At 37.1% G+C, this 14,546-nt stretch overlaps 1 protein-coding gene across 1 annotated transcript; it reads left to right on the top strand.

The window, feature by feature from the left end:
* The first annotated feature begins 12,499 nt into the window (after positions 1-12,499).
* On the top strand, positions 12,500-13,634 carry HTR1F (5-hydroxytryptamine receptor 1F). The gene has a single exon (XM_007530604.2). The coding sequence runs from the start codon at positions 12,500-12,502 to the stop codon at positions 13,598-13,600; it is 1,101 nt and encodes a 366-aa protein (XP_007530666.1). The 3' UTR covers positions 13,601-13,634.
* Positions 13,635-14,546: the final 912 nt, after the last annotated feature.

Below are 14,546 nucleotides of genomic sequence, written 5' to 3'. Positions count from 1 at the left end.
TCTGACCCATCTTGGATGGAACTTGAAGGATCAGGTTAAGTGAGGTCAGCCGGAAAAGGGATGAATATGGGATGATCCCACTCATAAATAAAAGTTGAGAAAGAAGAACAATAAGGGAAACACAAAGCATAATTTGACTGAGTTTGGAGTAATGCATTAAAGTGAAAAATTCTGTGGGGAAGGGAAGGATAGACTTTTAGTTCCACTATAGGGAGGTGGGGATAGGGACACAAACTTCAGTGGCAGGAATGGTGTTAATATACACTCCTATTAACTTATAGTCTTATAAATAATTGTTTAATCAATAGGAGAGAGGGGAAAGCAGATTGAATATCTTGAGCTTTTTAATGCATAGAGTTCAGTTCTGGGTATATATTCCTTCAATCTAAGCACTTAAGGTTTCAAATTAGTAAAATGAATTTTAACACTTTAAAAGGTGTTAAATTGCTAGTACATTTCTAATACTGACTTTTTTCTGGAATATTAAATCACCTATAACCTTAGACCAGGGAGGCCAGAAGCAACCAGTCTTGTCAGTATATAATATATTGTTATTTATAAATAGTATTAAGTGACATAAAACATGACAAGGTCTTGCATGGTACAATAAATCCTAACTATGGGATTTTCAAAGTGAACTAATTCCAAATCACTTGGTTACAAAAATAATTATAGTAGATAATTCTTAAACTCTAAGACAGCAAGGAGCCTCCCTCATTCTCTATAAAACCCGTATTTCTCTCAGTCCCAGAAGCTCTGGGGCTTTGCTTGTTTTCCTTCATGCTTCTCTTGATCCATACCGTTTGATACTGCATCTTCTGATAGCAGCCAACTCAAGGCAACTAGGGCCACCTCAACATGTTTCACCTCAGACACTATCCAAAGACACCAGGCCTGGGATGTCAACCTTCCAGCTCCAATACTTGGGTAAGACCTTTCCTAGCTCACAGGACTTAATTCCATTTTGAGTGGTGCATTTACTAACAAAATTACAGAACCTAGATATAGACTAAGGCCCATGAACTAGGGCACATGTATCCATAAATTAGGGAAAAATATATACCTTAAATTAAAGGTGTGCAATGGTCTACAGTGACTCAAAAAAGTGTAGCAAGCAAGTAGAAAGGACTAAAAAGACACCATAAGGTAGTTAATCAAATAGTTTCTACTTAGGCCTAGATACCCTCCACACCTACTTCTTATTTCACTTCCCTCCATCACTCAAACACAACCATATCAGATAAAGTAAGGACTACAAAAGTTGGATGAGGCAAGAGTCTGGCACACTTCAATGATGGCCCTTTTGGTCACTACCAGGCCACCCCATCATCTGCAGTCCCAGTCAGGGAACCCTGAATTCCCACATAGGTATGATGGGCCTAGACCTCTAGCAAATCCCTCTCTCCACCATTGCTGGTCATCTCCATCAAGAACAACATCATAAATCCTCTTGTGGGCCTCTGCAAGACAGTGCCCTCAGTATAGATCAACAGTGGTGGAAACTGCCCCACTCTTCAAAGGGAGTTGAGTCAACATATTCTGCTGCTCAAGAACACTGGTCCTAAAACAAGTTCAGCCTAGAATGTTCCTAGCTATGACCATGGAAAGCGACTTCAGACTGACAGGGATGCAGAGGTTATATGGGCTCCTGTGCTAAATATGAGTAGACATGGGCCCTAGGTCAGATAGATGGGGTTTACAGTTAAAGGTATTTATATACTTTTCCCATATTTGGGAGCTACTCTTGGCCCTGCCTTCTAGTCCTATTTCCATCCTTGACACTATCTTTTCAGACAACACTTTTAGTCCACTTGCATGTTAGCTATGGGGCTCAGGCAGAAATTAGTAAAGTCATGGACCCTTAGAATATACCTAAAACAGGGAGTCGGGAAGTAGCGCAGCAGGTTAAGCACACGTGGTGTGAAGCGCAAGGACCAGCTAAGGATCCCAGTTCGAGCCCTCAGCTCCCTACCTGAAGGGGAGTCACTTCACAAGCGATGAAACAGGTCTGCAAGTGTCTTATCTTTCTCTCCCCATCTCTTCTTCCATCTCATCTTCCCCTCCTCTCTCCATTTCTCTCTGTCTTATCCAACAGCAACAAAAACAACAACAACAATAAAAACAACAACAAGAGCAAAAGAAGGGAAATAAATATATATTAATATATATATATACCTAAAATAGATTTCCTAGCTTCTTCCAACATAAAGACCCCAAATCTCATCTGCTATATTCTTACCTTTATGTTGCTGATTATTAAACAAATTGTACTGCTTTATATCTTAATGCTTTTCAGCCACCAAGTTGTAGATGCTACCATGATGCCAACCTGACTTCCCTGGGGAGATGACCTCACCATTGTGTCCTGGAACCCCACCTCCCCAGAGCCCAGCCCTGCCACACTAGGGAAAAATAGAAACAGACAGGCTGGGGTGAGGGGGGAGGAGAAGGAGTAGGATAAGAAGGAGGAGGAAAAGTGGAAAGAGGAGGAGGAAGAGAAGGAAAAGGAGAAGATGAAGAAGGAGGAGGAGGAGGAGGAGACGATAGAAGAAATAGGCTGGGGGTATGGATGGACCTGTCAACGCCCGTGTCCAGCAAAGAAGCAATTACAGAAGCCAGACCTCCTACCTTCTGCACCCTATAAAAATCTTTGGTTCATACACCCAGAGGGATAAAGACTAGGGACCCTTCCAGTGGAGGAGGCTATGTGAAACTCTGGTGGTGGAAATTGTAGCCTTCTTATCCCACAATCTTGCCGATGATTAAATCACTAATAAAATTTAAAAATGATGATGATGACACTATAGATGCTATACAATGAATATTAAGGTAAAAACTATTTTTACTTTGTTATTCCACTTTATGATTGCTCTAATACATAAAATAACCCCTAAGCTGGGGGTTGATAATCCCAGACAACAGAAGACAAGTATAAGTACTGAGTTTATTAGATGCCAATATCTATGGGATTTATATTTAATTTACCAGGCTTGTAAGTTAAAGGTAACTTACAAGTTTCATTTAATTCTCATATTTTTGGATTTAGTCACAATATTTGATAGCCTCTTAATAAGCTAAATTCCAGTCTCAGGGATAATTATCAGACTTTGACCACCTTCACAACTCTGCTCCTTCCATTCCCCCCATCCCTCTCCACAAACATATATGCTCAGTTTCCATGTCATGGTTTCAGCAATAGCCAAAGGAAATAATACAACTCAAAAATGACAGACCTGTTTGTCAATATGACTTTGCTTCTTTTTCCGTAGCAAGTGCTTCTACAGTTGGCTTCACAACAGTCATTGAATGTAATGCAGTAATGCTAAGGCTTTCCATTATTGCAAATTCGTGGCTGTAACAACTACCAAGCAGGTATTCTGCTATTTGTTTTTTTTCTTTTGAAAACAAATAGCAGAATTATTTAAACAATGAATAGGGGAATTTGTGGATTTCATTTAACATCAGAATTCTTCTCTAATTCTTTTTAAGATTTGTCTAATACTTAAGTTTTTTAAATTGCTTTCATTGATGATTTCACTTACCATATTGCTTTTTATTTTCAGTCTCTTTTTTGTTTGTTTTGTTTTGTCTGTTGTTTGTTGGTTTGTTTCTTACCAGAGTAACGTGCAGCTTTGGTTTATGCTGGTACCGGAGACGGAAACATGAGCCTGGAGGCAGCAAAGTCTTCTTTGCATAACCACTTCTCTCTCCCCAGCCCTGCTTCATATATTAAGATATGATTTTTTTTAAAGCCTTTTGTTTATTATCTTCCAACAGCCACCTAGCAGTGTATCTGCTTATATTAGGCTTGAACTCAACAGGGGGAAGCAAAGTCACTCAAAATATTCATGCAATAAGGAATTTAAGAAGTTATTAGTGAATAATGTTTTAAAAGCTTGTACAAAAGGTCAGAAAATTAAAAATATAATTCAATCCAATTGCTTTATAAAGTCAAAGTAACAGCCACTGAAGTACCTTGGTCTTAAGTCACGTGGTTTGTGATTCTGAAAGGCTTGCTTGGGAACTATTGTACTTCTCAAAATAACAGAGAAAATTTCCAGCTGAATTCAAAAGCATACAAAAGCCACTGCCAACGTCTGCCCACACATCTGGATGCTACTATCTTCAGAGTCTTCAGCCCTCCTCTTCTGTCTCCCAAATGCTGTGAGAATTTTTCTCATACTCATATTCTGAAGTCTGTAAGCAAGTTGCCACTGGCCCAAAGAAGCTGGAGCAAATATTAACATTTTGGAACTTTGCAATCATAGGCATGGAACCTAACTGAAATCAATGTATCTGTCTGTCTGTCTGTCTGTCTGTCTGTCTATCTATCTATCTATCTTTGCACATTAACTGAAACCTTGTGCACTTTAATCTCATAAAGCCTTCCTCAGCCCTGGCCTGTTTTCTTAGTGAATAGCTTTCTCTGATCTGCTCTTTTCTGAAACCAGCATTGATCTGGCATCACCACCAACATCTTCCCTGGGCTTTTAATCTCAGGCTACCTCCTTATTTCTGACACAATGCCATATCCATTCAGTTACCTTTTTCACTGGAAAATAATTTATAATTTTGGAGCTTTGATGGGTGATAACAAGACCAAAAGCATTATTTTAGAATAATGACATTCTAAACCTTCTGGTTTCAACTATATCCTGAATTGTGCTCTGTACCCTTTTTGTTTTTGCCTGCTTCTAGAGCAAAACTTTCTTCAAGTTGTATTGCTCAACCTTCATGCCCTAGCCTGACCAAAACAGATAGTATATCCTTTCATTAACCTTCTTAAACATGAAAATTTCCGACAGCCTACATGAAAAAAATCCAGTGTCTTTTTTTAGGCTACCAGACCTTTCATTGATTCCTCATTGCCAATCCTAGTCCTAATATGCCTTTTCTGTTTCTACTACTACAATTTACTTCACATATGGAAGTGCCCTATGTTTTTATGACTCTTATATTGCTGGTATTTTGTCCCTTATTCTTATAAGGCTTTCACTGTTTTTGCAATGACAGTATTTAACTTTTCTTTATCAACATATCTAAAACATTTTATACATACCTCTATAGTGCCCTTATTGCATTATAATTATGTTTACTTGTTTCATTGTCATGATGGTTTCAGAAAAGCAAGAACACAGTGTATTTGGCTGCTTAATTTTGCCCAGGAGTCAGGGGTCTTTTTTGTTTGTTTTTGCCTCCAGGGTTATCACTAGGGCTCGGTGCCTGCACTATGAATCCACTGTTCCTGGAGGCTACTTTTTTCCTTTTTGTTGCCCTTGTTTCTTATGGTTGTTGTTGTTAGGACAGAGAGAATCGAGAGAGGACGGGAAGACAGAAAGGGGGAGAGAAAGATAAACATCTGCAGACCTGCTTCACTGCGTGTGAAGCGACCCCCCTGCTTCACTGCATGTGAAGCGACCCCCCTGCAGGCAGGGAGCCAGGAGCTTGAACTGGGATCCTTACGCCAGTCCTTGTGCTTTGGACCATGTGCACTTAACCCGCTGTACCACCACCCAGCCCCCCAGGAGTAGATTTTTTTTAATTTATTTATTTTTTTGGTGGGAGGACAGTGTGCTTGATATAGTTTTGTATATAGCAGATTATCCATCAAATAAAAAGTACTCAATAAATAGTATTCTAAAGAATTAAATCAAGAGCTAGAAGGATCACCTAAAATGTGCCTGCTTTGCCATTTCCCATATATATATGACCTAGGTTTAAGCTTGGCATTGGAGAAGCTTTAGTGTGTGTGTGTGTGTGTGTGTGTGTGTGTGTGTGTGTGTGTGTGTGTGTGTGTGATTTTATCTGAAAAAGTCAACCTGGAACAGTGAAACCCTGATGATGACAGGAAAAAAAAATAGAGCAAAAAATAAATCATGAAAGCTAACTGGGTTTTCAAAGATGCAAAGGCATTAAATAGTTTTTCTAACTACTGTAAACACATTCTCTTATAACCCATACATTTAGACCTTGTCACCATTTTAAACATTCCTGGCAAATAAATAAATAAATAACCAGGTTACTCTATTGGCTGTGTTCATTCATTTCTATGACACTGCTTACTATATACTGTAATTTTTACTTTATAGGAAATTAAGCTACTTTATAGGTCTCATGAGCAAACCAGAGTTGTTAATCTTTCACAGTTAGCAAAATAGTGATTAAGGGAATTGGTTTGCTCTGCTAATCATTTATTGGTATTGCAAAGAAGCTCTTTAAACTTCTGCACTTTTATTTGCTAATCTATGACAATAAAGATAATTTCTTTCCTCATAGATTCACTGTGAAAATTAAATAATTAATACATACAAAGCACTTATCATACTTCTTACAGGAATCACTTGAAAACAATATATTTTATTATTAGTGTAACCAACTTATAAGTTCTTAATATGTTTTATTTATTTTGAATAGAAACAAAGAGAAATTGAGAGAGAAAGGGGAGCAGGGAAAGAGGGAGAGGAAAAGAGAGGGAGAAAGAGAGAGATAAACAGAGACAGACATCCAGCACTGCTTCACTATTCATGAAGCTTCATCCTTACAGGTGGGGACCAGGGCCTTCAAACAGGGTGCTTGCACACAGTGACATGTGTGTTCAACCAGATATATTACTGCCTATCCACCCCACCCCATAACCTGTGGGTTCTTATGAGATCTCATAAGGATTATTTTTTGTCTTGTTTTGTTTTGCCTCTTTTCAATAATCATGTGTTATTCCCCCAGATTATTTTAAATTAAAGAAAAACTATGCCCCTATGAGCTTACAGTTTAATCTGAATCAAGTCCATTTAAGCCATGTAGGTCAGATACCTGGATATAAATCAGTATTAGACTAAAAGACTATGTAAACAGGGAGTAAACTGTTTCATGCGGTAAGACTGATAAACTGGTACAGATTCCTACTGCACAAAACCTGGGGAAGTTTTTTCCCTCTGTTATTATCAAGAGGTTTACATTAAACTGAGGAGAGAAGGGTCGGGGAAACCTGTCACCACTATTAGAGAGATGAGCTCCACCACCTGCTTGAATGCACGTGTTACTATGTGCAGGGAACCAGGTTCAAGCCCCCAAGCTCCACTTTCAGGGGGGGAAGCTTCACAAGCAGTGAAACAGTTCTGCAGGTGTCTCTCTGTCTGTCTATCTGTCTCTCCTCTCTTGATTTCTATCTCTAGCCAATAAATAAATAAATAAATAAATTTTAATTAATTGATGAACAAAAAAATGAAAAAAGACCTCTAGGCCCTGCCTACATAATAATAATGGTTATGTTTCAGTGAAGACATTGAAAGTACAGAACTCAATTTATATTCTCCATGGAGAATAGTTCCTGTTCAACAACCCAGAAGTTTCCTTAGCAATATGGAAATTTAAAGACATAAAGGAGTATAAGATCAGACGAGATACGGTGTGTTCAGGGTGGGAGGACTGTAGACAGAATATGAAAGAATCTAACTCAAAGCACTGTCTGAACTAGTGAAGGTAAAGAATTTATTGAAATTCCAATCATAAGTGGCAAGGAAAAAAAGACCAAAAGAGAAAGAAGCCTACTCATGACTGGTTGTATTTATTTTCTATAAATACAATTATCATAAAATTAATTTATTGTTTAAATGTGAAAATGGGAATATTTTTTGTAAATTGTTAAGCAACTTATTTGGCACATTTTTTTTTCCCTTGGCATTAAGTGTTATTTTACTGAGTCTAATTTAAATGCTATCTTGTGAGGCTTAAAGCAGTCAATGGAATTATCAGATAATCTACTTCCTAATTTTAAGCTACTCTGTTTTCTGTACAGAATTGATTTATTATGAAATTCCACATGACAATTTTCAGTGTCTCTTATTTTTTTTCCTTTTTTATTATCTTTATTTATTTGATAGAGATAGCAAAAAAAAAAAATCAAGAGGGTAGGGGAATACTGAGAGGTAGAGGAGAGAAACAGAGATACAACTCCAGCACTGCTTCACCTCTCATGAAGCTTTCCTTCTGCAGGTGGGGACTGGGTGCTTGAACCCAGTGCTCCTTCTCATTGTAGCATATGTGCTCAACCAGGTGTGCCACCACTTGGCCCAAACAGTTTCTACTGAAATTCTACTCAAAATTTAATTTCAGAATTATCTCTTGAAGAAGCTTTATAGCTAAAATGTTTATCAGGCTTATAACATGGAAAATGTCGGCACTTTTAAATAAACTTTTAAATAGAATTAAATAGAGGAGTTGGGCAGTGGTGCAGCGGGTTAAGCACATGTGGTGCAAAGCGCAAGGACCCGCATAAGGATCCTGGTTGGAACCCCAGGCTCCCCACCTGCAGGGGAGTCGCTTCACAGGTGGTGAAGCAGGTCTGCAGGTGTCTCTCTTTCTCTCCCCTTCTCTGTCTTTCCCTCCTCGCTCCATTTCTCTCTGTCCTATCCAACAACAATGACATCAATAACCACAACAAGGGCAGCAAAAGGGAAAATATTTTTTAAATTTTTTAAAAAAGAAACTGAATAGAGACTGTAGCAAAGAAATTAATCAACTAACAAAATGATTCCTTTTATTTGAATATATAGTGCAAATTTTATGATGATAAAGCTGAGGAAAGTTGACAAGCAAATAAAAATTAATTAACCCCTCATGTCTGATTGGCTTTGTAGTAAGCATTTCACCTAAAGATGTTTCCAAGGAAAATAAGTAAAGACTGTAAGGCCCAGAGATTGGAAATATATATATCAAGGATTTTCATGACAATCTTGATGGTGCTATTAACTCACCATAATGTCTCAAGATTTATGATCCAACACTGATTATAGAACTATGTTCATATGCTACACCTGTCACGAAAATAATAAGACTGAAAATAAGTGGAAACGTTGTGGAGCAAAAGGAACTGATACTTATAGGGCAGGCGGTCTAATGGCTACCCAAAGACAGCTCTAGAAAAATCACAAGGGAAAAAACATCAGAAGAAACTCTTGAGTAATATTTATTTGAGACATTTAAGTAAGAGTGTGAGAATACTGTAGAACGTTACACAACAGAACTAGTTAGAGCTGCTCTAAACAGAGCTAACTCACAGAGGTTAAATCTGTGAAAGGATTGCATAAACAGCTGAGGAAACTTGTTGATGATTACCTGGACGAGTGGTATCAGCATTGCCTGGGAACTTGTTAGAAATTAAGATGTAAAGTCTTCAGTCCAGATTTGCTGAATCCCAAATTCCAGAAAATGAGATCCAGAAACCCATGTTTTAACAAGCCCTCCTGATGATTCTGCGACAAAGTAAGTTTGAAAAAACAGTGATTTTACCACTGGTCATATCCACTGGGAGTTTCATCACAAGCCCTTGTGTGAGTTTCTTCAGGATGGTACCCTCACTATTAATTAGCAATGGTAGGGACTGTCCCACTCTCTGAAGGGAGGTTGGGTCATCCTACTCTACTGCTGATGGAAGATGTTCTGAAGTGAGTGCAGCCTAGATTGTTTCCAGCTGTGACTGTCTGTGAGCTCTCTGACAGAGACCTGAGCTTGTATAGGCTCTGGTGCTAAATATGAATATATATATATATATATATATATATATATATATATATATATATATATGCCCTGGGTTAGACTGATGTGGTAAATAGTTAATTTTGTTTATATATTTTCTTCAAGTTTGGGAGGTACTCTTTCTCTTAATCCTCCTTCTTAGCTCTATTCTCAATCCTGACACCATCTTTCCAGAAAATATTTCTAGTCTACCCCCATGCTAGCTAACAAGCTCAAGCAAAGATTGCGAAGACATGAGCTCTAAAGAACATACCTAAAATAGACTTCCTAGATTCCTTCCACCCCAAGCTCCCTACTTTCATCTGCTCTATTCCTACTTCATGGTCCCTGTTTTGTTAAACATTTTGTCCTGCTTTCTATCTTATGGCCTTTCAGTCACCAAGTTGCAGATGCTACTATGATTCTATCCTGAGTTCCCTGGGAATATGATCTTGCCAGTGCTACCTGATACCTCATCTGTTCCAAGCCCCACCCCACTAGGGAAAGATAGAAACAAGCTGGTAGTATGGATTGACCTGCCAATGCCCATGTTCAGCAGAGAAGCAATTACAGAAGCCAGAACTCCTTCCTTCTGCACCCCAAAAAGAATTTTGGTCCATACTCCCATAGGAAAAAAAACTAGAAGGGGAAGTAAACCAGAGTGCTCTGTATACCCATTCCAAAACATCTGTCACCAGAAATCTTGTTTTTATACCATCACTGAAAGGGAAGCAAATCTGGAAAACACCAGAGGAAGCTAGGCACAGTTTCTCTTGTCTGAGAGAGAAGAGGAGAAAGAGAAAGACACCCACAAGTAGTAATAGGTGTAAGGGTGACTTGGAAGTGAAGGCAGGACTGTTGGGAAAATGGGGGTGGGGATACATAGCTACAAATATAGATAAATAGTTATAGAATCAGCCCATATCAGTGACCTTGGGAAAACTGCTAGTTTCCAATGAAGGGGATAAGGACACAGAACTCTGGTGGTGGGAACCATATGGAATTATACCTCTATTATCTCACAATTGTGTAAATAAATATTAAATGATAAAAAAAATAAAACAGTGGTTTTAACTATCTAGGAAAGTTTTAACTTCCATTCTTTATCTGTTATTTTAGTTGTTCTTTACAAATGGGTAAGAGGCTATACAATCCTTTTCAAGTTCATGCAAGACACCTACTATTTTGTTAGTATCTGAATATTTTTCATCACTAGAAAACAGTGATCATGGGGCTGGGTGGTGGTGCACCTGGTTGAGTGCAGATGTTACCATGAGCAAGGACCCAGGTTTGAGCCCCCAGTCCCCACCTGCAGGAAGAAAAACTGGTAGGTAAAATAGGGCTGCAGGTGTCTTTCTCCCTCCCTGTCTCTCCCTTCCTTCTCAATGCCTTTCTGTCTCTAGCTAATAAATAAAAATTTAAAAAGGGAAAAAAGCGATCAGCACATAAACAAAGTGAATATCAGAAAACTAAAAATAAGTTTAGGATTTACAACTCAAACATATGTATAATGGTAACTATGTAGAACCTGAAGGCTTTATAATACATATTATTCATAGGAAGTACTTGATATAGAAGCAAGTTTTCTTTTATTTTGCATAGAGACAGAAGTTGAGAGGGTAGAGGAAAGTAGAGAGACACAAAGAAAGAGAAACACCTGCACCCTGCTTCAGTGAATCTCCCATACTACAGGTGGAGACCAGGGACTTGCATGAGGGTCTTTGCTCATGGTAACATGCACTTTGCCAGAAGCACCACCACCCAGCCCCAAATATCAAGTATTTTAAATTACTACTTTATCAGTCCAACAAATGAAACAAAATCACATTCAAGTAAAAAATAATTTAAGTCACATAAAAGTATATAATACACATATGTACACTGATTGTAACTAAGAATAATTTCCATGTTTCTGTCTTCTCTCCCTTTTCCTACTTTATAGATAACTACTAGAAAGGTACTTTTTCAAAGTTGATGGAGAAAATTACCATAAAAATTATCTTATCCGACTATGTTCTGGTTGCTCTTGTTTTACTTGTAATTCAGAAATCCCGTAGACTAAAAGGTGTATCTTTGAAGATCCATGTTCAAAAGTAAGATAGTATAGTCATTACAAAAATGACTTGCAGAGAAGGATAATTTCCATTTTAGATAAGTGCTGTTGTGAGTTATTTTTACTAACTAATTTGCTCTCATAAGCAGGTTATTTGGTCATATGTGAAAATGTAGAAATGTGCAGTAATGTACAGTTATTTGACTCCAACTAATTTTATTTTATCCTTTTAAACCAAGTTAACTATATTCACACAAAGACTACTAAACTCTGATGTTTTTCTAATTTCATAAGAGGTCATAGAATACTAAAATATACTACAAATATTTTATTTTGTCTATTTTCTGCTTTGTTACTTTTACATCCTGACATGAAGTACATTTAAATTTCCTTAACCTTGATGATAAGGTTCTCAATGTTACTTTAGATTAAGTACAGGGTTATTTATGATTCTCAAAACTGCCTTTAACAAATTATTTTCTTATATTACATTATATAATACACAAATGTATATTAATAACCTGCTCTTTTAATCATTTCTTACAGAAGGCTAAGAAAAAACATAGTTAAGATTAATCTAGCTGATAAATACAATTCTATAATGGTAGCGATTTTATTGAATAATGGATTAGTTTGCTCATAAAAATTGTTTTGAGTTATATTTTAAGAAATGTTTTGAAAGCTATTATTTGTTAATATTCCATTGGATTTCTTAAATTATACGAAAAGAAAAATTTCAAACTTAATTTTTAAACTGTAGAAAAAATATCCTGGTAAAATAGACACATATACTTTATTTTTATTACTGTTTTATAAGGGAGTAAAATCTCTAAAGTCTTCTCTGAACTGTTTTTCCCCTCCTTTGTTACAGGTCCACATTTTTTTTCAGCTCTCTTTATCTTTTAAAACACACACACACACACACACACACAAATGGATTTCTTAAACTCATCTGATCAGAACTTGACCTCAGAAGAACTGCTAAACAGGATGCCATCCAAAATCCTCGTGTCTTTCACTCTCTCCGCACTGGCCCTGATGACAATAACTATCAACTCCCTTGTGATTGCTGCAATTATTGTGACCCGGAAGCTACACCATCCAGCAAACTACTTAATATGTTCCCTTGCAGTCACAGATTTTCTCGTGGCTGTCCTGGTGATGCCTTTCAGCATTGTGTATATTGTGAGAGAGAGCTGGATCATGGGGCAAGTGGTCTGTGACATTTGGCTGAGCGTTGACATTACATGCTGCACGTGTTCCATCCTGCATCTTTCTGCTATAGCTTTGGATCGATATCGGGCAATCACAGATGCTGTTGAGTATGCCAGGAAAAGGACTCCCAAACATGCTGGCATTATGATTACAATAGTTTGGATTATATCAATTTTTATCTCTATGCCTCCTCTCTTCTGGAGGCATCAAAGGACTAACAGAGACGATGAGTGTGTCATCAAACATGACCACATTGTTTCCACAATTTACTCAACATTTGGAGCTTTCTACATCCCATTAACATTAATTTTGATACTCTACTACAAAATATACAAAGCAGCAAAGACATTATACCACAAGAGACAAGCAAGTCGGATTGTCAAGGAAGAATTGAATGGCCAAGTACTTTTGGACAGTAGTGAGAAAAGCACTAGACTGGCCTCTACATCCTACATGTTAGAAAAGTCTTTATCAGATCCATCAACTGACTATGATAAAATTCAAAGCACAGTGAAAAGTCCCAGGTCTCAACTGAAGCATGAGAAATCTTGGAGACGGCAAAAGATCTCAGGCACAAGAGAACGCAAAGCAGCCACTACCCTGGGATTAATCTTGAGTGCGTTTGTAATATGTTGGCTTCCATTTTTTGTAAAAGAATTGGTTGTTAACATCTGTGCAAAGTGCAAAATTTCTGAAGAAATGTCCAATTTTTTGACATGGCTTGGCTATCTCAATTCCCTTATAAATCCACTGATTTATACAATCTTCAATGAAGACTTTAAGAAAGCATTCCAAAAACTTGTGCGATGTCGATGTTAATTTAAAAGCAAGTTTGTGATTGACACATTGGGGGTGGGGGGAGAAAACTATTTGCAGTGAAGTATAAATTAATGCTAAATGATTGAACACCTAAACTTTTAGAAGGTAATAAACTGCTAAAATGATAAGAATGTAATTTATATTTAACAGTAACATGAACATAGACCTTACTGGTTTAAAGAGTTTTGGCCATTACTCTAGAATGCACAAATTAGAAAATGTCACTACTTATAAAAAAAAATTTTGCCTATGCAATATTAACAAAAAGATAACTGAAAAAATAGATAATTATTACTATTGTTGAGTGTGATTTTCCATGCTTATATCTTACAATAATTACAGAAAAGTTCTCCATGAATAATATACCTCCATCCATGATTTTTATATAACTATATTGTTCTATTAGATAATTATTTTAGATAAAAATATAATGCATCACAAAGCAGACATTTTTTTTTCTACCTAAACACTTTTGTCTCTTTTCTATCTCATCCTGGATAAAAAGGGGAAGGAGAGTGATGCCTCTTCCTTGGTAGGACAGAAGAAAATAAAAGTCAGAAGCTAATCTTGTCCTTGCATTTAGATAGCAAGGGCCAATCATAAGATGTTATGAGATGTTATAAGAGTTAGACCTGCAAAATCTAAAGTACAGCATACATACATATTTAATTCTTGTAAATATGAATTTATAGAAGAATGTTTTCTTTATCATGTATTATCAGCCATTGACATCAAAGCCTCACCCTAGCAATAACTCAAGGAATAGGGGTAGGTGTTCTAATTGTTCCATGTATATTTTGGAATCAAACTGAAGACACTAAGTACTCTGGGTTACTCACCGTAGTAATTATGCTCCTAATGTCTTTTTACAAGATAGTCACTTCTCTTCATACTAATGAGCTAAGTAGCAAGCTTTGCATGGTACTTTGCATTTCAGCAGCTTCCT

The sequence above is a fragment of the Erinaceus europaeus genome, chromosome 14 (genome assembly GCF_950295315.1).
Source record: "Erinaceus europaeus chromosome 14, mEriEur2.1, whole genome shotgun sequence".
Taxonomy (NCBI): domain Eukaryota; kingdom Metazoa; phylum Chordata; class Mammalia; order Eulipotyphla; family Erinaceidae; genus Erinaceus; species Erinaceus europaeus.
This window is presented reverse-complemented; position numbering and strand designations above follow the sequence as displayed.